Source organism: Ambystoma mexicanum, chromosome 7p (genome assembly GCF_040938575.1).
Source record: "Ambystoma mexicanum isolate Mex_15411 chromosome 7p, UKY_AmexF1_1, whole genome shotgun sequence".
Taxonomy (NCBI): domain Eukaryota; kingdom Metazoa; phylum Chordata; class Amphibia; order Caudata; family Ambystomatidae; genus Ambystoma; species Ambystoma mexicanum.
In genome coordinates, this window is record NC_090939.1 from 176,869,855 (window position 1) to 176,896,325 (window position 26,471).

At 44.1% G+C, this 26,471-nt stretch overlaps 1 protein-coding gene across 1 annotated transcript in view; it reads right to left on the minus strand.

The window, feature by feature from the left end:
- Positions 1–26,471, minus strand: part of LOC138525808 (serine-rich adhesin for platelets-like) — a 351,204-nt gene that overhangs the window by 19,980 nt on the left and 304,753 nt on the right. Inside the window, exons 7-10 of the mRNA XM_069636018.1 lie at positions 25,347–25,484; positions 13,026–13,169; positions 4,326–4,406; positions 2,857–2,969 (exon numbers count right to left, since the gene is read on the minus strand). Of these exons, the coding sequence (XP_069492119.1) occupies positions 2,857–2,969; positions 4,326–4,406; positions 13,026–13,169; positions 25,347–25,484 (476 nt within the window). The remainder of the gene's footprint in view (positions 1–2,856; positions 2,970–4,325; positions 4,407–13,025; positions 13,170–25,346; positions 25,485–26,471) is intronic.

A 26,471-nucleotide genomic window follows, 5' to 3' on the forward strand; every position in this document is an offset into this window, starting at 1 on the left:
GCGGTATATAAGGGTTTATCATCCAGAGTATAACTTGTCGTAAAAATATATAAATAAGGGCTTCCCTTAGGCGTCCCAGACGAGGTACTGATTTAGTGGGATTGATGAATTGAAGTCACTTAACAGCGAGACTCCACGCAGAGCATTGCCGTGGCTCCATGAAACGGGCCCTTAGTCTAAACGTCACATTCGTGTTTCATTTACGCATTTGTGCGGTGGAAGAACGACGACTAGCACCCCCTAATCAGGATTCTTACTTACTACTAGAAGTGAGTTTTCAGATTGCCATTGAATTTACTTTTGAAGTATAACTAATTATTAAGTAAAGACTGAATGCTGTTACTAAATGGAAATCTGTCTCTCAAAGAGGCTGGTGAAGTGTAAGTGCGATTTATTCTTGGCAGGTGTGATTCGTGACAATGCAGTGACCCGCCTGATATACAAACACACAGACACACAGACTTCCCGGTGTGTCCTTAACCATAAAAAAACTCTGCTAAACACGTGCAACAAGAACTGACTGTCTAGTAGGCAGGCAGAAAAGCATGTGACGGCAGTTTCACACTACATGCATGATTGTGGTCACAGTGCAAACGTAGATATGAAATCCCAGAGAAATTCCCAATCCCGTACTTTCCGCTGAGCTGTCGCTAGCATCATCTATTACTGCATGTTAAGTTCATCGTACACCATTCCACTGGAAGCAACGCAGAATCACGCCAACGCGACCACTGGCGCCAGCTCGTTAATAAATCGACACATAAGCAGAGATGACTGGAGTCGAGAAGCAGACGCTTTGTTAAGTAGATGCGTGAGCAGCAGTGCTGCAATTGGACTAGATTTGCTCTGCTCAATTGTGTATGTTTTCTTTTTGTTTTGCAGTTAAGCACATTAAAGAGGAATTAACCTTTTATGTCTACAGACACAGCAGTTAGTCGGCAATGGGAGCAGATATGGTCTATGGTCTTTACATTACTAAATGAAAATGTTAGGTGATTAGACATGGGAGGGGTACATAAAGCTGCATGCTTTGTGAAACAATAGGTGATCAATAGTAGCTGATCATATCATGCATTTTCTTTCAGTCTTGATAGTACATTTGGAAAACCCTGAGATTGTTTCAGGTAAAAACGACTTTGCATTATGATAATTGTAGGCTTCCATTCAGGGTATGAAACATGAAGCTACAATCAAACTCTTGCTGTTCAACATTTTACTATAATGATCTATATCTTGTCAGGTTAGCTTATCATGTGATTTTAGCATGTTTGAGGTCATTGAAATAAAACAAAGTGTTTTCTTATCCCAGAAGACTGTCCATTGCCTGCCATGATTCTGCCCATAGCCCTGCCCCCATCACTCATGACACTATTCCCTGGAGATGAGCTCCCAGAGTACTTTCTTTTCCATTTCCAGAACAGCGAAAAGTTTTGTCTAATACAGGAAGCATATGTGGCACATGGAATTGCACACAGTTCCCCATCCTCCATGTGCTCAATCGCGTGTTCGTTCCTTTTCTTTGCTTGCTCCGCTTCACTGGAACGCTCTTCCTCTTTCTCTTCGATCTATTGCATCTGATTCTCTAATTCGCTCCTCCTTTCTGAATCATCTCCTTCTATCTTAAATTGTGTATTATTTTCTTCTCTCTATTGTAATGTTAATTGTTCCTATTCTTTTACTTTGATGAATTGCCTTTTCTTGAAATTATAACTATTGTACTGTAAATTGGCTTATGTATAGCGCCCTGGACTAAGGCGATATATACATTACAAATAAAATACAAATACACAATAAATAAAAACAGCGCCGCAAGTGGAATATCCTAAACCCAAGAAGCAAGCATTTTAACAAATTCCAGCCTTGTGCTTTCCTAAGGTTTAGCTGTTCTTGTGGCGCCGGTTTCCATCATAATTTGGTCACAACTGAATCTTTAATGTGGCTGAAATTTGCAAGTAAACTGTGTCTGACCTGAGCATCCAGTTTTTACAGAAATAATTCAGATTTCTATACTTTTCACTGACGGGAATATATGACTTGGTTAATAAGGGTAATTGAGGAAACCTTTAGTGTCCCATTTATTTTAGATTGCTTTCTGGCATCTCTATGCTGTAAACCTTCACGTTAATCCAAAGATGTCTGAATTGGTTGTCCATGAAATGATCGAATGAGAAATGTCAGCAGAAGAAAAAACTGAAAGTTATTTGAACGAAAATGACTTTTTTATTTTTCTCCTGTGGCTATTTCTGGCAACCCACTCTCCCCCACCCTGTTACTTTCCTGTTGGTGGCACACCTCTTTGTGTGCTGCCGTCTCCTCCATCCCTCTGCGATGACGGTTCCCTTCACTTACGTGCATCGGAACCGGCCCCACAGGGTCCTTTTCTTTTTTTTTTCTAAAGCTTTACTCTGTCGGGAGTGGGCAACACCCCCGCAACCCTCAAAGCCATTATAGTAAACAAGAGTGCAGGGCACACGCCCGCAACTCGCGCCCCCCCTTGTTCAGGGTAATGACACCAAATGGGAGATTTGTTCGAAATGTTCAGCTGTACCTAATTTTCAGCTGTACGTAATCTTCAAACAAATCTCCCATTAGCTTTTTTAAAATCGGAAATGTTTACGGATTCCGCCTGAATTAGCTCTTCTGCGATTAGAAAAAACCTCCTACTGTGTCCGTTCCCTTATTTAGGGAATTCGTCTGCGATAGAACGCTGGAGTTCTTAAGGTCTCTAACTTGGATAAGGATGCTTATGACAGGCTCTCTTTTATGTTTACAAAGTGAAAGAGATGCGGTCCACACAGCGACAGTTCAGAATTAAACGATACAAAAAGACAAATATGTACAAGAGGCAAGACTTACGTCCAGCGTGATCCGATTGGACACATTGGCATACTCCAGGCTGGCCGGGTCATACAGTGCCCTCGCAAAGGTCCACCTTTTGAACAGAATGTTGCATGCAAATGCCTGTTTCTCTAAAAGACAAATTAATTCAGTATTATTCCAGTTCTCACTGTCCACTCAGTTTGAAGTAGAAGGTCTTTGGTTGCTAGGCATATCCGTCCGGGGATAGCGGGTATTATGGGCCTAATTCACAGACGCATTTTAGAATGGCGTAGTCCCATTGGAAAACGCTCCATGAATCAGGCCCAATGTCTCTAAGTAGTTCATTCCTCCACACAGTCATAAGCATGGGACCCACTCACCATAAGGTGGTGGGTGCTGATACTGAGCCTGCTTCACACAAGGACACATTCCTCATGAAAGGACTTGTGCCCAGAAAAGAAGCACAATCCCCACATGATAAATATGCACAGGATCTCAAGACAAATAGCACCCAAGATACACTTGCAAAATGTTTGCACCCACGTGCGAACTTGTGCTTTCACAAACTTCCCATTTTCACAGAGACATGAAGAAGAGGGAAGTGGAGCTGTAAAAAACGAAATCCTTCCCATACAGACAAAGTGGAATTGTAGAAAGAGTAGCCGAGGGCAGGCATTGCAAACTGAGGAAATGATAAAAAGCGTTTGTGAGTCTATGGTATGAAGTCATTACAAACATAGCTTTGTATTCAACCAACTGGACACATTGGGCCTCATTATAAGTTTGCCGGTCTGGGAACTATGGAACTGGTAAGATTGCACGAGTTGTGCTCGTCGGTGTGTTTCTGCCAGCTGGGTCTGACCTGGCGGGCAGAGCGGCACCCACGAGCACAGCATGTCGGATGCACCAGCACCGTTTATAACAGTGTCAGTGCATCTGACCTCCCATTCCCGTGGGAATGGGGAGCATTCCGTTCCGGGGCCCGCGAAAGTGCAATTACCGGGTCCGGCAGGTCCGTAATGACCTGGTAATTGACCATTTGCAGGCGCCGGAAGTCTACCTCTAAACTTCTAATGAGGCCTATAATATAGCATTTACTCTACTAAGCAGATACCATACCACATATTACACGCTTGCTATAAAATACAACATACAAATCACATCTTAATGTAAGAATTAAGAATTATGTTCAAATGTCCAGCTATCATAATAAAACTGCATGACAGGAGAATCTGGATGGGCACATCATGGGTTAAGCTCACGGCATTGACGCGAGGCATGACGGCCCTTCAAGGTCACATCTTTCCTGTTGGTTGTGGAATGTGGTTCCCTTGTTTGAACCAGCTCCTGCCTCACAAACCCTCTTCCCTTTCACCTGTTCTATCCCCAGTCAGACCACGACCTGATTACCCAATACGCCACACTTCGGACAAGGCCAGGTGCTATAAGACCACTAGAGTGGAAATTGTCACAGTGTCAAAGGTGATTAACAAGTGATAACTTACGGGAACAGACGGTAGGCTTGGATTGGAAGCAGTAACTTGGCGATGAGCAGACATTACTGCTGTTGAAGCACAACACTGGATCTGCAACAAAAGAATACGGATAAGTTAAAGCTGAAGGCTCTGCCCTGGACACTAGAGCTGGAACGAGCCCTTTCTATGTGCAGTACAGGAGGCCAACCCATGAAGAAATCAAACGGCTTGCAGATTACAATGAGGTATTTTCCTGATGTCCTTAGAAATAGTGTGCGTCTGTTCATCTCTTGGAGCGGTGAAAGACACTCATTATGAGATTGGCAAACTTCACCAAAATCATGTAGCTCCTTTTTCAGTAAACCCCCCATGATACGAGTGACAGGGTGGCTGTGTTAATCCTGATGGTTCCAGTAGCCATGTGGCAGTGTTATTCCCCATGTTACGAGTGACAGGGTGGCAGCAGTGTTAATCCCCATGGTAGGAGTGGCCATGTGGCAGTGTTATTCCCCATGTTACGAATGACAGAGTAGCTGTGTTAATCCACATAGTACGAGTAGCCATGTGAAAGTGTTATTCCCCATGTTACGCGTGACAGGGTGGCTGTGTTAATCCCCATGGTAGGAGTAGCCGTGTGGCAGTGTTATTCCCCATGTTACGAGTGACAGGGCAGCTGTGTTAATCCCCATGTTACAAGTGACAGGGTGGCTGTGTTAATCTCCATGGTATGAGTAGCAGAGTGGCCGTGTAATTCCCAATGTTACGAGTGACAGGGTGGTTGTGTTAATCCCATGGCATGAGTAGCAGACTGGCAGTGTTATTCCCCAGGTTTCAAGCAACAGGGTGGCTGAGTTAATCCCCATGGTACGAGTAGCAGAGTGGCAGTGGTATTCCCCATGTTTCAAGCAACAGGGTGGCTGAGTTAATCTCCATGGTATGAGTAGCAGAGTCTCAATGTTACTCCCCATGTTACGAGCGACAGGATGACAGTGTTATTCCCTATGTTACGAGTGACAGGGTTGCTCTGTTAATCCTCATGGTACGAGTAGCAGAGTGTCAATGTTATTCTCAATGTTCCGAGCGACAGGGTGACAGTATTATTCCTCATGTTACGAGTGACAGGGTTGCTATGTTTATCCCCATGGTATGAGTAGCCGAGTGGCAGTGTTATTCCCATGTTACGAGTGACTTGGGGCCTGATTCATGGAAAAAGGCGCATTTACCCCGGAAAGCCCGCACATCAAAAATGAATTTGCGCACCCCTGCGCAAATAAGAAAATATGCGCACTCTGTGTATCCACAGAATTTCCCGTGCAAAACAGCCCTATGTTCAAAGAGCGGCTGGAACGCCCACGACACCCCCCCACGCAAACCATACAACAACCAGAGCCTACCTCTGCCCAACCATCCAGTACACCAGAGAAACTGCGTGTGATCACTCCGTAACTTGTGTGCACCCCCAAAGTTACGAGCACCTCGTAACTTACAAGTTACGAGCATCACCTCGTAAGTTACAAGGCAAAAGCATCACCTCGTAACTTGTAAGCTACAAGGTGATGCTCGTAACTTACAAGTTACGAGGTGATGCTTGTAATTCGGGTTCACCCCCTTGTTTGTACATACCGTCAAACATATGATCCACATTTTGCGTGCTTGATGTTTCCTATGGGCCTTTGAACTTTACTCCTGCTATCATGAGGTGTATGGGTCCTGGGATTTGCGTGTGCTTTTTCATGGCCCAATGTTCTGAATTCAAATTCATGAATATGGTTATATTTGCGCGGCTACGGGCATGCGATTGCTTGGCCATGTAGCATCCCTCAACATGCCCACATTTTCGCAAGTTCTTCCTCATTCTGCATGTTCCACCCCCTATTTTTTTGGATGCGTAGGCCCAGCCCACACTCCGTGTGGAGTGTCGTGCAAGGCGCTTGTCTACCCGCAGAGACGTATCCAGGCCTGCTTGAACTCCACGCAAGTCCCAATAAAGTCAATGCGCAGTCAGTTCCATGAATCGACGAACAGGGATTTACGTGCAGATTGGCATGCAAATCCCAGATTTTCCACGCAAATATTTCCATGAATCGGCCCCTTGGTCGTCAAGTTAAGAGTGGCACGTTAGCAGTGTTATTGCCCATTTAGGATCCCACCCGACTCGACTCGGGTTGGGAGATTTACCTCCCTCAGTAGTCCTGATGTCGGTAAATCCTACATTTTCTGGGCGGAAATACCTGCTGCCAATTGCAGGAGGTTTTTCCTCCTACTTACTTCCAAACTCGCCATATGTCGGTGTGATAATAATGGCAGTAACTCCATTAGTGCCATTTGTTCTGCACCACCATACTTGCAAAGAGGCCTAAAGTGTTCACACCATGATAGTTCCCTTGAGATTCTTTTCATCACTATTCTGCCACATTCATGTGTGCATAAAAAAATGTAATGGGTGGGATTAAAGCAGCAACATTATTTTTTACGCTATACTGATATGATGGACCGCATCTCGCATCAGACATTACTTCCAATTGATAACCAATGAGAATGCAGACATTCTCACACACTGTGTGCCATCCTTTAATTGTGGTCAGATGCCCTTTGCACTGGTAATTCTTGCGTGCTGTATAGGGAGGATGCAAAAAAATATGTTCTTGTCTGATGAACAAATGTAGGTGTGTTGCATGCACGGTGTCAATCCTTCTCTCTCGCCCATTCACCGAAATAAGGGGAGCCTAACCCCATGCAAATGTGGGCACACCACCACAAAAAAGAGTTGGCACTCCAAGAGTCTTGTCACATTTGGATGTTCAGAAGGGGACATGCTATTTCCACTATAGCACCAAAGTAGGTGTGACTCACTGATATGGCCTTCAAAGGCTGTTTTGTATTAATTCAGTTCAATATATTTTGATCACCTCTGCATGGTGTCTCGCGCAAGGTGATTGGCGGCTCGCAGAGACGTGCCGAGCCTGCACAAACTCCACGCAGGTCCTGGAAAAGTCCTGCACATTCGATTCCATGAATCGACGTATGGGATTTCGCACACAGTTTGGCGGGCAAGTTCCATATTTCCCGTGCTAATAATTCCATGAATCAGGCCATAGAGTGGACCAGGGCTCCACGGCACAGATTCACAGAAATACATCTGCACCACACCACACAACCAAAAGTCATTTATATTGTTCTTGCATTACATTATTATGCATGACAAATGTATAATGTTCTCATTTTTTCCTCTTTATATCTAAATATGTATAAATATTTACCAAAAGCATTGCAGGACAACGACAAAGAAGTTGACATTCAAAACCTACACACATTAAAAGGGAGGCAATGTGTGTCAAGGTATTTTTCAAAACATTGCCAGATATTTCCATAAAATCAATATTTCAGCTTATCCTTTAATACTAGTGTAAAAGTTGAACTACATTCATTTTGATTTTTCTGCAGCCGGCGCTAGTTTTAAACATTGCTGTTCTAATGCTTCTTACCGGTTCACTAGCTTTTTATTTCTACCACACTTTCCTTTTTAATGTTGCTAGTAGGTGGCACTGTAAGCACTGCCTATAAACCAAAACTATTGGCATGTGAAGTGAAGATAGGCGAGAGACGGTCTGTGAGGAGGGACACTCAACCTATGGGTGTTGTGTTGTTTTTACATACCCATTGACCATCCATGTATTTACTGGTCCCTATGACTATTCCTACTCACTATCTGCCCCCCCACCCCAACGAAAACACTGCTTATGATCCCTTTGAGCTCACTCTGTGATTTTAAGAGGATCTGATTGTTATTTCCAAGCATTCATAGGAAGGATAAAGGCTTAATTGCAGCTATAAACTAGCTGTGGGTGTGATACACATTTCTCAAACAAGTGTGCCTTAACATACTTGATTTTTAACCATTAAGTGTACCCTTGCACCTGTTCTTTGCACTCAATGTCTGGTGAAAACAAACATTGGAAAAACGAACAGTTTTGGCTCTTGTGTTAGAATATTATTGCCAAGTAGTACCATTTTGGCAATGACTGGTAAATGCTTATATCATGCCTACACAAAAGCCAAAACTGTTGGCTTTGACAAAGCTTATACTGCCTGTAGGTTGTCTTTCGATTGAATACAATTTTTACTTTTCTTATTGCACCTGCTGTTATAAAACGTTTTAAAATGTCTGGTATGATGTACACCTTTCTTGTTTCGTGAACTGACCAGTTTAGACTTAAAAATAAGTGGTAAGCCACTTTAAGAGTGAGGAAAAAGGGCAGGTAGAACCATTTGCTGGTAGGCGAAACCATCAGGAATCTATCTATCTATCTATCTATCTATCTATCTATCTATCTATCTATCTATCTATCTATCTATCTATCTATCTATCTATCTATCTATCTACGTTCTTGTATTGCGCCACTAACCCAAAGGCCTCAGGGCGCACACAGAAGAAAAAGAGAAAGCGGACAACAGATAACAATGTCAAACAGGAAAACAAAAAACAGGGAGCCATGGGAAACCGAGCCTCACAGAGGCCAACAAGATGTAGAGATATGGCGAGAAGCTGGATTCAGTACCAAAGTGCTGTACCAAGATAGCAGATGTGTCCTAATCTTTATCAAACATGAAGGTCTTTAGTTGCTTCTTAAAGATAAGCAGAGAGTCACTATTAGCAAGATATTTGGGAAGTGAGTTTCATAGAGCCGGTGCCGAGGAGTCAAAGCTAGTGCCCCCAAATCTTTTCAGGGTAGATGGAGGTTGATCCAAGACAATATTACTGCTTGAGCGCAGAGGACGGATAATTAGTTTCTTTTTAATCCTGGCAGTAAGGTAGGATGGAGCTTGACCATATAGGCATTTAAACACAATGGTTAAACCTTTATGATGTAGACGCTGTTTCACTGGTAGCCAATGTAGGCTGCGCCTAGCATCAGAGACGTGCATGTTACGCTTGAGGCCCATTGCAGCACGTACTGCACTATTCTGTATGATCTGCATGGTTTTGAGGTTGGCCTGTGAGGTACCAATCATCAGGCTATTACAATAATCCAGCTTGCAGTTTACAATTGCAGCTGCGATCAAAGCAAGATTTTCTTTGGACAGATATGGACGAATCTGCCATAAAAGCTGGATATAATAGGGGCAGGAGGATTTAAGATATTTGGCTTGACGGGTGAAGGATAACTCAGGGGTCAAAGTAGAACCCCAAAGTTTTTACAGATTTAGATACAGAAATAACATGTTGACCTATCATGAAGTTATCATATTTTGTGTCAAGTTTCTTTAATCTCTGTTGGGTGCCTAGAATCAACAGCTCGGTTTTGGCATTGTTGAGGGCTAAAGAGTTTAATGCCATCCACTTCTGAATTTCATCAAAGATGAAGTTGATGTGCTCTGCATCTTTTAAGTACTCACCAGTGAGTTTGATAACAATCTGCGTGTCGTCAGCATAGTTGGCGAAATAAATGCCCATAGCTGACAAAAGAGCGCAGAAGAGACGAGAGTAAATGTTAAAAAGTAAAGGTGAAAGACATGAGCCCTGTGGAACACCACATAATAATAGGGATGCCAGAAAATGAACATTATCCTTTGTTACTCTCATGTTCCGTGGGCCGAAGAATGATTTAAACCAGGCTGATGCTTCAGGGGAACATTTACCAATTGTAATTAGTCTATCCTCCAGTAGTTGGTGGTCGACAAAATCGAACGCGGCGGATAGATCTAATAATAGTAACAGAGCTGTGTGACCTTTGTCAACAAGACCAGCAATATAAGATTTTAAATCTAGCAGTGCAGTCTCAGTCCCATGATTGGGACGAAACCCAGATTTTTGTGACGCTAGTAGATCGTGTTCCTCGATGAAGGTTTGATATTGGCAGTACGCGATTTTATCTAGGATTTTCAACATAAAGGGAACATTGGTAATTGGATGATAATTTCCCACCTCTGCAGGGTCCAGATTTTCCTTCTTGAGCAGATGTAACCGATGCCTCCTTTATATTTTCAGGGACATAGGATTCCTGAAAAGATTTATTAACAAAGGTGGTAATCCATGGAGCAAGAGTGAGGATATGATTTTTAAGTAAGGAAGCTGGGAAGACATCTCCCTTACAAGAGGTGGGTTTAAGTTTAGAGACAATGTCAATGACTTCTTCTGTAGATACAGGTTTAAAAGTAAAAACAGGAGAGCCATTAGAAAAATCCATGGTATCTAAAATGGATGTGGTATTAGTTAATAGTTTAACCTGAGTGTTGATATTATTTTGATGAGTTAAGGTTTTATTTATGAAGCTATTATGGATATTTTGACACCATACACTGTCCGCTGGAGGCAAAGATGTGGTGGTACAACCCTTAAGCTCCTAGTGGATAACAAAAAGCTCTTTAGAGCTAGATTTAGCTTTAGAGATCCTAGAATTGAGGTGCAATTCTTTAGTGGCGCGAATAAGAGACTTATAGTGTAGGAGAGCCTGCTTATAAGCGGTAAGGCTAGACTCAGATGGTTGTTTATGCCATAGTCATTCCAACTGACGTTTTTTAGAACGAGTCTCAATTATTTCAGCTGAGAATGGAATATAGGGAGCATTTATTCCCTTTTTTTTGTTAGAGGGTTTAAGTTGGGCTAGTATTTCTAATGCAGCATCAAGTGCGGATCTTATATTTGCTACAAAATCTCCAAGTGGCATAGACATCACTAAGGATGGTAATAGAGGTATAACCGTGGTGCAAAAGGCATCTGGTGTAATTTTGCATATATTCCTTGACATGACAGACGAGATTGGCTGATTATTTATATCCACAATATGTTTGTGGACTGTCTGAAAACGTACAGAAAAGTGATCTGACCATATACAATGATCTACATCAATATCATTAATGAGAACATTTTTTGTTATTACCCAGTCCAGTGTGTTAACACCTATATGGGTGGGACTTTAACATGCTGAATGAACGATAATGAGGATAAGGAGTCAGCTAAGGAGATGGATAGGACATCCAAGGAATTATTGGCCCAAAGATTGATATCTCTCAGTATGTTGGTGGGTGAATGAGGTTTACAGGAGTTGCCAATAAAAGCCAACAATTGTTCTTCAAAGAGAGGAGTATCAGTAGGAGGTCTATAGAGCACTAAGAGAAATAGTTGGGGTGAGGCTCAATTTAAGAAAAAGAGTTTCACATTGGTCAAAAACTAGTTTTGCAGATTTGTGTGTATTTATAGTAGTTCTACAAATTACTGCCACACCTCTGCCACGTTTCTCCTGTCTATCAGAATGGAAAAAGCAGTAACCAGAGGGAGTAGCCAATTGTAAAGAGTGAAGAGCAGTGTCGTGCAACCATGTTTCGGTAAGCGCACATATATCCACGTTTTTCTGAACAATGAGGTCTGCAACCTCTTGACAATGCTTAACTAGGGAGCGTGTATTAAGCAACAAATATTTCATTCCAATCCCTGTTGATACAATATTACCAGATGAATTTAGGGGTGGCTGGACAATAGATTCCAACAGTACGGTCTGCTCACACTGACTGTGAGTATGGTCTGGGGTCACAAGTGTTGGAGCAGGAGCTATAAGGTTTACAGAGATAATTAATAATCAAATTCTAAAATTCGTCTTCTGTAAAACACAGACTAAATTATTTTCAAAACCATTTAGTGCGTGTGTTTTAAATATTTTAGAATTGCAACTAATTACGTTGATTTAGCCTGTTACCTAGATAGGTTTTGAAAATAATTTAGTCTGTGTTTTACAGAAGCCGAATTTTAGAATTTGATTAGTAATTATCTCCGTGAACCTTGTGAAGGAATTCCACTGAATTCTATTCCTTCCCCACCACACACCAGAATGGCGACTTTGCTGCATTCTTTGGTACTGACAGCCCTCGTGCAAGGGAATTGCCCAGAACACGTTGCGTTTAGACCTGGTGAAGAATTAAGACCATTCTTGCCTATTAGACTGACGTTAATGCTTCAGCCAACGTGATTTGTCCAAAACTCGGGCCATTCATATTGTTTTAAAAACACTGCACTTCTTCCAATCCACCGGTCAGATTGCAAGACCATCAGTCGATATTCTGCCCTACGATTGGTTTGGTCATACTTATCCTCCCGCATAAATGGCAAAGAGGGCGCAGTGCTCCCTAAATCCACAGTTCTCCATGGGACGAGATTGGATATTCGCCCAGTTTTACTTTTGCTGGCATAGCGTCAGCAAATTTAGAGCACATGGTTTTGGGTGGGGCGTTTTGTGCATGAAACAATGCCCCAGGTGCACTGTCATGGAGTGTCGAGAGTGATCCAACAGTGTGTGAGATTAAGCACACCAAATGGCCGACCTAGCCACAACAGTTTAGCCTCGTATGCTAAGAAGAGCTGTGGAAACTGCCAGCATTTTCGCAATGGAGCACAAAGTCTTGTTGAGTACTCTTTGAAAACATTTTAAAAACCTTTGCCATGGGTTAAGGGCATCATATTGTGGGCATCAGGCAACACATGCGGTCTTTTCATAGGGGAGTTAAGTCCCCCTGTTTTTTCAGAAGTTACTGCTCGTTAGCGACAGGCTTAAACACATCATGTGACTTAAATGATGCCTAGACATACTGGACACCCTTGGGCGCTACTCCTAGGTCCTCCCTTGCCAGGCGTTTGCCGGAATCTGGATGCCAACCAGTTCCAGATCTCTGACCAGTCCTACCCACCACTTCAATAGAATCTTCCCTTTCCTGTTGCTTGTTCTGCCAAATGCTCACCTCTACATTGTTGTCCGGGATGCAATGGGTCTTCATCGTAGATGCTTTTGAAGCAGCTGCAGGAGTAGCTTCCTACGGTGTTGGTGCATTGAGCCAGAAGCGAGCAGTTGTTGCTTCTGCTGGGATCCGTGCATTCATCTATATCTACCAAGGGATGAAAGAAACACAACACGTCAATTTTCAGTGAAATCGAACATTTCTCGAATGTCCTGCTGGGGGTGATAGATAACCTGTTGTGTGATCAATAATCCATTCATGATCGCCATGATAAGTCTTTGCGATCATGAATCAATCATGAATGTTAGCGATATAAATATAGCGATGTACGTATGCTGTGGAGCAACACATTACTAAATCAATATATCTATATATATATTATTTCTTAAAATAGTGTTTACCAGTTTACAATGAAACTGTTCACACCACTTTCTTAGCATAAGAATAAAACATAACATTAGTAGAAATGTACAAAATAAAAGTGAAAAAAGTAAAAGGAAAACATGTGACTATGACAGATTAAACAACCGTGACATTTCTACTCAACAGTTTGGGCCTCATTACCAGTTTGGAGGTAGCCATGCAGTTTTTAGCAGCATAGCTACCCCTAAACCGGGTACTAAGTCCAACTTTGGCGGGCCCGGTAATTCCCATTCTCGGGACCCGGACCCGGTACATCCCCATTTGAGCCCCAATAGGGCTCAATGGGAATGGGGAGGATGCTAACAACGGACCATTAATGACAGGCCCGTTGTTAGCATCTTGGTCTGCTAGCGGGTCCCGCTAAGGACGTCTGGTCCGACCAGACATCCTTAGCAGCACCCGCGAGCAGACCTCGTAATGAGGCGGTAGAGTGATAAAGGTGCCGGCAGTTCTCTGACCACAATGTTTTATGTCAGTTGGGAAAGACTTGCTGCCTTGGTGGTTGCAAGGAACAAGGGAGAATAATGTATGCTCGAAAGTCCCTTGAAAAAATAAATGTAATCGTCCGCGATCGCACACCACTCTTTCTCCCCCTTTTGCATTATCATGTTAAGCTCCCCAAATTTCTTTTCTAATAGTTTGGTCAGAACTAAAATCAGAGCTAGATTGGAGGTTAGTGTCGGCCTGCCCCATAAGCAGGGCATCAGGGCCTGCGATGGTGAATGGACGAACGGGCCTAAATGGCTAATCCTGGCCTTCACAAACTCAGGACATTCCATTACTAAATGAAAGAAGGAATCCACCGGGACCTGTCCACATGAACGAAAACCACAAGGTTCTAACCAATCAATTCTAGTGTTGGGAGGGCGTTGAAACGAAACTTCAAATACCATTCCCTGTGTTTTTGGGACGGGAATTTGGCAAGATAAGTTCTGAGCTTAATGGAGGGAAGGAAATAACTTAGTCTCTCCTTAAACAGCATTAGCCCTGCCAGGTCTTCCAAATCCACCCCCTTATCCTAAGGCATTATTTTATTTTTCTTTATGTGATAATAGTCCAACATATCCAGAGCAATCATTTCTTGAAAAGCTAAACAACGTTTGTGAAATTTGCTCAGAAAAGGACTTGAATCGGGCCGTTCTATTAAGCACTCATATACATAAAAGCCCACGGTGGGTTTTTCTAACTGAGTTAATTTATGTAACAGAAACAAGCTTCATTTTATATATTGTGCCCACCCTGAGGTCAGGCTCAAATGAAGTCCGATCACACTGATTGCGACTGATTTAGGAAGGCTCAGAACTGTTTTCCAGATTTGCCCTTTTAGCTGATAAAAATCCATTAACAGTGCCAAGGAGTAGGCCCACAGCTTAGGTTTCAGCATCTTCACAATTGAAATACGGCATCAAATTTCCCCTCCATTTTCTCTTTTGGTTTTTACATGGACTTTTAGATGATAAGGGGAAACCCAGATAGCTTATAGTTATTACCCTAGTAACCAGCAACTTGCTCAGTCTCCACGTATATGGTTTTTTTTTAATCTTGTGGTCAATGTCATTACAAAGGATTTCAGGGGGTTAATTGTCAGCAGATTCTCTCCCAGATACCCTTCCACTCCCTCTAAGAACCTTTGAAGTCCTGCCGGGGTGCAGTCTAGCAGTACAAGATCATCGGTATAGGCAATGACATTTACCCTCAGATCTGACCATCTCGGGGAATAGGCCTTCCAGGATGTGCTTTCTTCCCATAGATTGTAGAGGTTAAATAGGGTGGAAGCTAGAACGCACCCCTGGCGCACTTCTTTTGTGAATGGTATATGGCTGGACAGGTCTCCCCGGGTGTTCAGTCTTACTTTCATCAATTTATCGGTATATAATAGCTGGATCATGTGTAGGAGACCCCGACTGATATCCCACTTAGTTAAATTGTGCCATAGGTTAGTGATGTTGATATTATCAAACATGGCAGATAAATCACACATATAGGGATTTCCCGAACTTCCATCCATTGTTGGTGGTACATGAACAAAGTGCTAGGGTGCTCGTTAAGGTCCCCACCGCTTTCCTGAATCCTGCTTGCAAAGGGCTAAGTTGCCTAGTGAACTCAGTGCAGTTAATTAGATCCTTCAATACCAATTTGGCAAAACATTTTGCTGAAGAGCTGGTCAGTGCAATTGGATGATAACTTGATGGAACAGCTTTATCGGCTCTTTTCAAAATAGGAACAAACAGGGATCTTTGCCAATACCTAGGGCATGAGTCCGCTGCTGCAATATGCAAGAAAAGTTTGAATAGAATATCTGCCCATAAAGCGGGATCTTCTTTATATATTGTATTGGCAGTTCCGTCTGGTCCACTGGCTCTGGATTGAATATTTCTCCAATTACCAATTCAATGCCTGATTTATTGAATGGAAACGTCCAGCCAACTGGCGTCAGAGCATTACTTTTGGAGTTAGATGAATGACCCATAGTTGCTTTACCCAGACTTCCTCTGATACACAAGACTATGGACCTTATTACGGCTTTGGCGGTAGCTATGCCGCTATTGGTGGCATGGCTGCCTCCAAAACCGGGTCCGGGTTCCCTGAATGGGGAATTACCGGGCCATTCCGAGTTTGGAGGGCCCGGTAATTCCACCCTCAGGGAACCCGGACCCGGACCTTTCCCATTCCCATTCGAGCCCCCATAGGGCTCAATGGGAATGGGTGCAGGGAGCTAACAACGGGCCGATTACGACCGGCCCGTTCTTAGCTCCCTGGTCCCCTTGCCGGACCCGGTAAGGACGCCTGGTTTTACGAGGGGACCTCGTAATCAGGCGGAATGGGTTTAATGGGTCCGCATCCATTAGCGGCACCCATTAACCCATTTCGCCAAGATTGAAATGAGGCCCTATATCTTAGGTTGGGACCCATCGGTATCATTGAGGATTCACCAGATTGAACACATGTCTTTATTAACTAGTTTCTTAAAAGGAGACTGAGTTTTGTTGAGATATACTTGAAGTCTGTGGGACTTGAGCACTCTGTGATTAGCCTGTTCTAGCCTTTTTTCCCCTATATTATTAATCCCTATTTAATGTGACAGATCTTCCCATCAACAGTTTAATTGAGCGCCACTGCATTTATTTCTCTGTCAAACCAATTTATACGGCCAGAAAACAAAGGAGTACAAGAAAGCGTACGCTGTTCAGTCGCTGTTTTTCCCAGTTTGGATAATGAGTGTGAAAAATCCTTGTTGACATGCAAGAGCATCCTTTCTCTCCTAGGATGGGGCATCCACCAGTTTCTCAGTCTGGTATTAGCTTTATTGTTGTTACCAATTTGCCACATCCTATTGTTTTTACCTGACACAACTAGGCTTTACGGACCCCTCAAATCAACTACCTTTGTGTGACCCACGTTTAGCACTAGATGTAGCATTGCGTGGTCACTCAGAGGGGAGGCTCTCTTCCAAAAGTGCAGAGATTCACTGTGTCTATGTTCCCAACAAACAGGTAATCGATCGTGGATGCTGCTACTGAGCGTGCCTGGTCGGAACTTCCCCCATCGACCATCAAATAACTGGTTTGTTTGCAAAAATGACCAAACTTTGCCATGTGTGCTCCTCTTCCTTGTATCACACGGTTGCGCAACAGAGGTAGTTTTGCCCTCATCAAAACAAAATCTGGATCCTCCTCATTATGATTGCAGTCACAGATAAAATCACTCCCTACAATAATCAGACTCTTTGTATGTTGAATTTGCCACTTTATCAAAACATTTTCAATTTCGTCTACCAGAGTACCTATCTCTGATCGAATTGAGTTGAACTAGATATTTAATATTATAATGTAAGGGGTGTTCGTATCATTTTTATCAATGATCTCAGCAGCCAGCACGGCCTTTGACATACATTTCCAATTCTGTAAGGATTGACTTTTACTGATTGTTACAGTCGTTAAGAGTCCTCTCATAGGTCGCCCTGTTTGACCTTTCTTAGCTTGTTTTATGTTTAGGGTGAACCCATCAACCACTGTGCAAATGGTCAGCCAAGTCTCTTGCAGCAGAATAAAGACATATTTGTTTAAGGCGTTAGTCTGCTTGCCTTGTGTAAAAGGATTGAGATCTTAGAAGCCTGGTCTGGAGGCTGGGATTGCTGGTAAAGTGTTGGCAAGCCACTCTTATCCTGAAGAGGACTGTTCTCTGTAGTTGTGCCTCGGTTGATCATTATCAAAGTGAGAGGCCACTGTCAAATTCTTATGGGGATATTCAACCCATTCTTCAGATTGCTCGACGTAGTAGCTTTCGAATCCTTTTTAGCAAAATGTTTTCCTGAAAATAATACACAGGATTTTCAATTCGTTTTGAGGAAAAATGAACAACGCATTTCCGGTTACTGCCTTTGTCAAATAGGTGTACATATTTTATGTGAGGGGATGCAATAGAGCTTAGTTCAGGCACTGACAAAGGTAACGTCAGTATCCTAGACCTGTTTAAGGGAAGATTGCGCTCCTCCTCAAACACTGATTCAAAAATTATAGGGTGCAACAAAGCTGGGCTGTTTCTGAGGCCTGTATCCCCAGATTTCCTCCAATTTTGCTCCTTGAGTTGAAGAGCTTCTGCAGAAACATTATCCTTGGATCAATTTCCTTCCTGAACTCGTGTGGCGCAAGACTTATTGTCATGTGCAGAATTAATTTCCGGTGCGGTGGTGGCCGGAATGGTCTGAGATCTGGGCCTTGAAGGATTCCTGTCCAGACTGTAGGTCAAGGACATCTGACTGCATGTCGTAAGATGTGTGGGACCGGCTTCCAAAAGCAGTCTCGGTCCTGCCCCCATTTTTCTTCGATTTCCTCTTTTTCACCTGTTGTCATTTGTTGTCATTGCGGAAGGTCTGCCAAGAGTTCTTCGTCGATGTTTTTGACTTTGGCAATGCCCACTGTTACCGCTGGCGTACCTGACTCCAAGCTGTCAGCAATTGTGATTGAAATTGAGGGCGTCCCCTTTGTTGTGGTGCTGCTTGCTGATCTATTCTTGACAGCATATAGGATCTTTCGTAGGAATTTCCTCGAGCCTTTTTTCTTCTGCTGTGAACACCCATTGATGTTCTTGGATTTCTTTTTTTAGGACGATAGTAATTTCATCCTGACTCTTACTGAGTAATGGGTTGTTGGACAACTGCTTGTTTTCTCAGGATACTGAAGCTACATTTGAGGCAGTAAGCGAGGAGATATTGTGGAGAGATCCTGGCCTCACGTCACCGTCATTATTCTCTCCGGGCATATTCACGTTTGTGGTTTTAGGTTTCCCCATCAAAAGAGCACGAATTTCACTTAAGTAGCCGAATTTGCCCTAACATCATATGCCACTGAGTCGTACAATCATATAAACAATTGCAGGACAATGTTCAGCGCCGCCAGTGAGCTCATGAGGGATTCTGAGGAGTCTTTGCAAGAAGATGCACCCCCTTGAAACAGAATAGAAGAGTGGTCTATCCTGATGGAGGTGTCCGATCCAGCATCATAATAAATACTTATAGAGCCAGGACGAATACTGGTATCCTGAGTGTTGAATAGGCCGGGCGACATACTTAGCTAGTCATTACCACTTTCGATGGCATACATTTCGGTCTCGAGACTGACGCAATCATTTGGAAGACAGATGCTCAGTCTATGTTCTACTTCACTGAGCACCAGTCCTGAAATTTCACAGACAGTCTCTTCTGCTATCCCGACCCTCGCTGTTGGAAAGCCTAAAATAGCGTGGTCGAGGTGCTCCACTTAACTATGTTTTGTTTTGATGCAGTGGGAAAAAGGTTGGGATTTTTTTCTTGTTCCAGGGGCCGAGCAGCATTCCCCGTTTGGCCCAGGCGGGTAATGATTTCCTCGGGCGGGGTTGTACCCTCACTCCGCAGGTGGTAGCGCTTATATTTCCCCTGTTTTGGGTTTGTCAGGCAGAGTCTAACGGAAATCGTGGGCCTTGCACAGCGACAGTACAAGTATGCCTCCTGCATGCTGGTGTATCAGTTCTCAAAAACCCAACAATCATTTAACACAATACATAGTAGCATGGGCAAAGTCTTTCCAAATGCAGAATGCACCCCTTCTGCAGATGAAAATAAGCCTGTGTCACACCCACTTTTGGTTTCCCCCGCTCTCCGTGACCAGAGGAGCTTCAGGGATCTTCGGTTCATTGTTCGCGTTGTGCGGACTGCAGACTACTGCTAGCACTTTACAACCACTTTGAGGCTGCTTCGTGGACCCTGTGGGACGTTGACGGTCAGTGAGCACAGTCACTAGCGCACTGCTTCCGCTCTGATGCTTGCTGTAGTAAGATGCTTCCAACACGTACTGCTGCAGACTGCTGCTACCACTTTCCAAGCACTTCGCTGCCGCTTCGCGGACCCCGCAGGACTTTGAAGGTGGGATGGCTGAGTCACTAGCATACTGCTTCCGCTCTGATGCTTGCTATAGTGAGATGCTTCCAACAGGTACTGCTGCAGACTGCTGTGGCCAGCTTCCAACCACTTTGCAGCCATTTCCCGGTCCCCGCAGGACTTTGAAGGTGGGTGGAGTCACTAGCGCACTGCTTCGGGTCTGAGGCTTGCTGTAGCGAGATGCTTCCAACACATACTGCTGCAGATTACAGCTATCACTTTCCAACCACTTCGCGGACTCCGCAGGACTTTGAAGGTGCGTGTGCAGACACAGTAGCGCACTGCTTCCGCTCTGATGCTTGTTGTAGCAAGATGCTTCCAACACGAACTGATGTAGACTGCTGCTACCACTTTGCAACCACTTTGCATTACTATATAATATGAGTGGTAGGATAAAATAGTAGCAGGTGAGATACATCAATTTTTTCTATTATAAATATAAAGACGACTATTAATGCAGTCAATATGGAAACTTTCACAACGTCATGGTCAGTACCTGGTTGCGTGTCCAAATTGAAGACAATGCAAAGTAAATCACGCGGTTTGATGGTGCATAGACTGCTATTTTGGGACACGATGATACGACTCAACTGTTGATGCATAAATGAAATCAAGCCACGAACCTTACACTGCTCTGCATGGTAACTATTACAGGGACAATTTAAACACACCACACATTCCCTCCTCTCGCCCTAAAAGTCCTTTACACCTTGTAAAGGATCCTGGGAATTCAGATGAAGCAGGGAGAATTGACCAACAGTAGGAGCCTTGTTCTGCAGTGGAGATCTTGCAGCTAATGAATTATCGCAGAATGCTAGCAATTCTAACATGTGGTCCAGAGCACAACCCGTAGCGTGTCTGATGAATAGAACTAGGTCTTGAGCGGGAGTAGGGCATACTATTAATGAGGCGCACGGGCTGGAGTACGCGCAGCTGCAATTGCACATCCCCAGCCTAGAGCTCTGACCTTCACAGGGAGGTTTCCTAGATATTCTGAGAGTCGGATAGTTTGCTCTCCTGATAATGTGGAGAAGGTGAGAATTCTCTAGAAGGCTTGCTTTGGAAATGTGCATCCGGTTAATGATCCATTAATCAGAAGATGTATTTCCAGGAGGGTGGGAAGAGTTTCTCCTTTGCCAGTACTATCTGAGTAAACTGACTCCATCCTCTGTAAAACCGAAATTGGAAGGTTCATTTACAATATAAAAATGCTCCGCCAGCCGTGAGTTAGGTAGTTCAGGACTCTCCTTCTGGAGGCTGAGTCCCCGTTTAAAAAAAAAACAAAACGTTTTACATGGATTGCTTTTAATGCTAAATCACTCCTTCAGGGTTGTACTCCTCCTCTACAAATTAATAATGGCTTGCCCAATACCCCCCTCCCCCACTACCCGAGAGACTGCTTAGCGTTACTCTCCCTCTCAAGCTCTATGCACTTCAACTCTCAATGACCCATACGCCCCACCCCCAGTTACCGCCTTCTCCTCCTTCACACTTGAAGCCTCCTCCACAGGGACGCTCTCCAATTGGCCAACAAAACAATCTAATCTACTGGACCTTTCAAAACCAGGCTCGGGCACATTTGCTACCCTTGACTCCCCCCTTCCCGTCTGACACCTTGCCCGCCCTACCCGGATGTGGTACACTGTTGATATCTCTATTTCGCCAGTGTAAATACTGGCCCAAGGCCTAAATATTTATCATATTAATATATGTTCCCTTTTCACCAAATCTCCCTTTACTATGCACCATTTCATTACCTTTGCCAACTGGAACGCTTTCAACCATACCATCAGTGTAACCTTGTAACCACAACCTACAAGGGACAGCCTACCCCACCATCAGTGTAAACTTGTAACTACAACCTACAAGGGACAGCCTACCACACCATCAGTGTAACCTTGTAACTACACACTGCAAGGGACAGCCTACCACACCATCAGTGTAACCTTGTAACTACACCCTGCAAGGGACAGTCTACCATACCATCAGTGTAACCTTGCAACTACACCCTGCAAGGGACAGCCTACCCCACCATCAGTGTAACCTTGCAACTACACCCTGCAAGGGACAGCCTACCATACCATCAGTGTAACCTTGCAACTACACCCTGCAAGGGACAGCCTACCCCACCATCAGTGTAACCTTGCAACTACACCCTGCAAGGGACAGCCTACCATACCATCAGTGTAACCATGTACCTACACCCTGCAAGTGACAGCCTACCACACCATCAGTGTAACCTTGCAACTACACCCTGCAAGGGACAGCCTACCCCACCATCAGTGTAACCTTGCAACTACACCCTGCAAGGGACAGCCTACCATACCATCAGTGTAACCATGTACCTACACCCTGCAAGTGACAGCCTACCACACCATCAGTGTAACCTTGTAACTCCGCCATGCAAGTGACAGCCTACCACACCATCAGTGTAACCTTGTAACTACACCCTGCAAGTGACAGCCTCCTCTATCTGTGCTGTTGACCTATGAAAAGCATTTCTGGTTGAAATAACTTCCAAATTACCAAGCAAACATGAATACAAATAAAAACGAAATGATGCTATAGCATGGATGGCACAACGCATCCTTTCATTGGATGCCCTGGGTGGATGCATATGCCAAAGAGCAAGGCATAGGGTGAGGGGCAAAGATCAGTGGGAACTCACAGAAACATAGAATTAAGAAAAGGCTTCCATTACAAAAAAATGGTCGAGTGAGTCCTTGATGTTGAATTTCCTTGATGTCTCGATTGCAGCAGCCAGCCATTGGGGTGCACGTGTGAGGCCTGATTTTCTCCTGGACACTTCAGGACATGTGCAGGAGGTGGTAGTCTACAGTTGGTGCAAATTGGCCTCTTTCGTTGTCAATCACCTTCATGTCAGATAGAAGTCTGCTGCAGAAGAGTCCTAAAATTGAGTTATTTTGGCAGGTGCAGGTGGTGGCGATTAACCGTTAAGAGGGCAGAATGACGAGAGTGATCTGCAACATCTAGGTATGGGTAGATTGGCTAGGGTGCAAAAGGATTACCCCGGGATCGCCTCTCCATGTTGCTCCCTTTATGGGAAGCCCTGAGGGGAAATGGTAGTACATTCCCATCTGTAGTGAGGCTTGAGGAGCAATAGATTTCCCTAATATCTTTCATATTGCCAAGTGGGAAAAGACGCGGCAGATGAGGAGTCCGGCAGAGTGAGATCCCTGCAATGCTGGAACGCTGAACTTTGTCTACGCCCATCTCTTTCCACGGCCCATAGTATGAAGGGGTGTCGAAAGATCTGGGATCCGGGACACGGCTCCAGTAGAGCCATTTAAAGGAGTGAAACATGTTTGTGGCATTGTTCCAATACAGGATTGATTTTGTCAAATAATCACAAAGGCGACCCTGGATTGAAATGTGCATATTGCTGTGTTATGTAGTGCACTTGTGCACTACATCAGCTTATAACGACCTGTCAGCTCCAGGTAACGAGCCTGAGCGAAAAGAGTGTCTTTCAAAAGGGATGCAGGGCCATTACCACAGGGTATCGCCCGAAGCCAAAGGTAATGTGATTAGCACTCATGGCTAATCACAGAGTTTTCATTCATGAAAAAATGCTCACTTGATAGCCTATAACTAAAAATGGAAACTCATTACAACATGGCTGCTGATAAAGACGGAGCGGTACCTCAAGAAAGAGCCCCTTTTCTCTGTTCATGGCAGTGCGGGACAAGTGGCACAGTGAAGAATGACAAAGGAGAAACAAAGAAAGAAAGGTGGGTTTTTCTTTAATTTAGTGGGGGTGTAGGGGTGGAGGAGCAGATGTAAGCTGCCCAAAGGAGTTCCCAGTAGTTATCATTGATTCATAGCTTTCTATCCATCGCTTTTTTAGTTTTTGTAGCGAGTCTCCCTCTGTGGGTGCGGATCCCATGTCCCCTGTGCTTAGGGAATGCGTACAGAAGGTTGCCATGAACATTCTGAAGCCTTGGGGCCACATGATTGACCCTTCATGAATTGACTTCACCAGCCCCCAGTAGACAGCCATATCAGCTGCAGGGCTTATCCACCGAGCCTACTGGGACTCTGGACCAGGCTGCCCCACCAGAGAACCTAGGTCTTCAATGTCTTCGGCTCTCCCCGTCTTGGCTTTCAAGAAAAATACACCTGATGGAAGAACTTTGGCTTCTGCACAGGCAACTTTCCAGAATGATCTTCCGACCATCCTTAGATCTGAAGAAAAACCCCTCTGTACCCAAAAGAGACTATACGCCTTGTTTTTTAAATTTGTATTCTTTAGGTATTATATTGATTTACACCTCCAATAGCGTTACAATAGAATAAAAAGACAGATTAAAATTTTATGACTACAACTAACCAATTACTTGTACAAAACCACATCTTTTGTCATAATACCTTAAACCTTTCCCCAGTATTCAAGAACCTCCGTTATTTAAACATTATCTTTCCCTTTTAACAATTGATAAAAAAAGGTTCAGATTTCAATTCATTGTAATGGTTCCTCAGATCACATAATACTTCTCAATGTATGAATTGATGTCTCAACATTTTAATTTGATCCAAAATTGAGCAAGTTCTACATTGTCTGTCCTGTAATTTTTTCTTTGGACACGTGCCTGTGATTTCGGTCATTTCAAATGGTTAAAGCTGAATTTAAAACATGAGCAACTTTTAAGTCTGCAATGGACCGGTCCCAAGTGTGAGGCTAATCCAGTATCAGCAGGAGTTACTTTTAAACAGTCAGTTGTTGTTCTTTCCCCCCAAGAACGTCTTGTTACTTTTGCCCTTGATCCTTGAACCATTTCCTAAGTAATGCGATTTGATAGATTGCATCTGGGTCTCTATCAGCCTGATGATGCTTGCACACCTGGGTCATTGCTGCTTCCATTATGCACGTGTGATCTTTGCACTAGTGAATGTTCACTTACCTCTTTTCTGCAGGCCTGTAATCGAATAATCAGACACTGTCCGTCCTCGCATCGCTCGCACTACCTCGGGCTTCTCAAATCCCCAGCAAATAGATCAATAATAATGCAGTGGAGACCTGGTTTAGCAAATAAGTCTGGCTTGCTCCGATTGGTGGCAGGACAAAGGCTGATTTACATATCGCCAGTCTCCTTCTCCAATGTCCCAGACTGAATGAAAACCGATGAAACGGAAGGCGCGGCAGGAACTCTATTATAATAAAATGCACCCTGACCTCATGTTGGCGCCAGGCGTTCTAGTGTGAAAGCGGGGCACATTACATTGCAATAGGGCGCTGATGCTTTTGCATTGACACCCTATTGCAGTGATTGCTCCCCGCTCCACCAGGGGAGCAGGGAGTTAAACATATACTCACCACCCACCGCACCCGGGCATTGACAGGGGGTTGCGGTGGTGCCATATTTTTGTTTCATTGCCTGGCGCGCTGCCGCCAGTGAAACTCCCAGTGGTTTCGAAAGATTCAAATCTTTGAGTCCATCAATTTTTCGTATTTGTAATGAACCTACCTTGGCACATCCTGCCAGCATGTGCTGGACTGGTATCATTGAATCCGGGAAAGCATTTACAAGAATAGGTCGCTCCTTCGGGAGTGCAAGAGGCGTACTGGGAGCAGTCATTCAGTCCTGGCAGACAACTGTTCCGGGCTAAAAGGAGATAAAAAAAGGAACGAAAAAGACAACTATTAGAACTTGCCATAAGCGAGAAACTGCAGACTATAAAGTGGAACAACAGGAAACAGGGTATGCAAGATGCTCTTCTCCTGTTTTATGCATGGATCAGAAAATCAGTGACGATACGGCCCTCTTTACAACACCGGCGGTAACCAATGGCGCTATTAGCACCATGGTTGCTGCCGGTATTGTAACGAGTCCGCCATGGTGCAATGGGGAATTACGACCCCATTCCAAGGTTGGCGGGGCGGTAATTCCCCATGCACCATTGGCCCTTCCCCATTCCCATTTTTGCCCCATAGGGCTCAATGGGAATAGGGAAGGCGGTAATTACGGTACCGCAAATTGCGGTACCGTAATTACCTTCAAGGTCCCATTGCAGGTCCCTACTTTAACGGCTGGTCCAGACCAGCCGTTAAGGTCGGGAGCCGCAAAGGGACCTCGGAATTAGGCGCTAAGGGGTTAATGGCGCCGCAGCCTTTTAGTTGCTGTGTCCAACTGCAGTGTTACTGGAGGAGAGACCACCACGCAAAGGTGGAAGAGACGTAGCTCGCCGCACCGGTCAGTGAAGGCGGAGCATACCATCCTTATTACGTATGGAATACCACAGGCAGTAAATGACACCTCTGGTGAGGTTAGCATTACACTAGAACTATCACTGATGTTGCTAATGTTTTCCACCACTAGTGGCATGGAATTACCGCGCTCTTGGTAATTACCATCAGTGATAACACCATAACCAACAGATTTCATTTCATTCTGCTACTCCCGCAGCAAAATAAATGCAGCAGGGATTACATTTTTTTTTTTAAAACACAGCTGTCAATATCATATTAAAGTATCAGAGGGTGGAAAAGGCCCGCTGTCGCACACGCCACTTCTTGATCACCACCTGAGTGTGAATTGTTCAAAGATTGGCCAAGTTACAAGACGCAGTAGCTGGATTTACCTATACAAAAG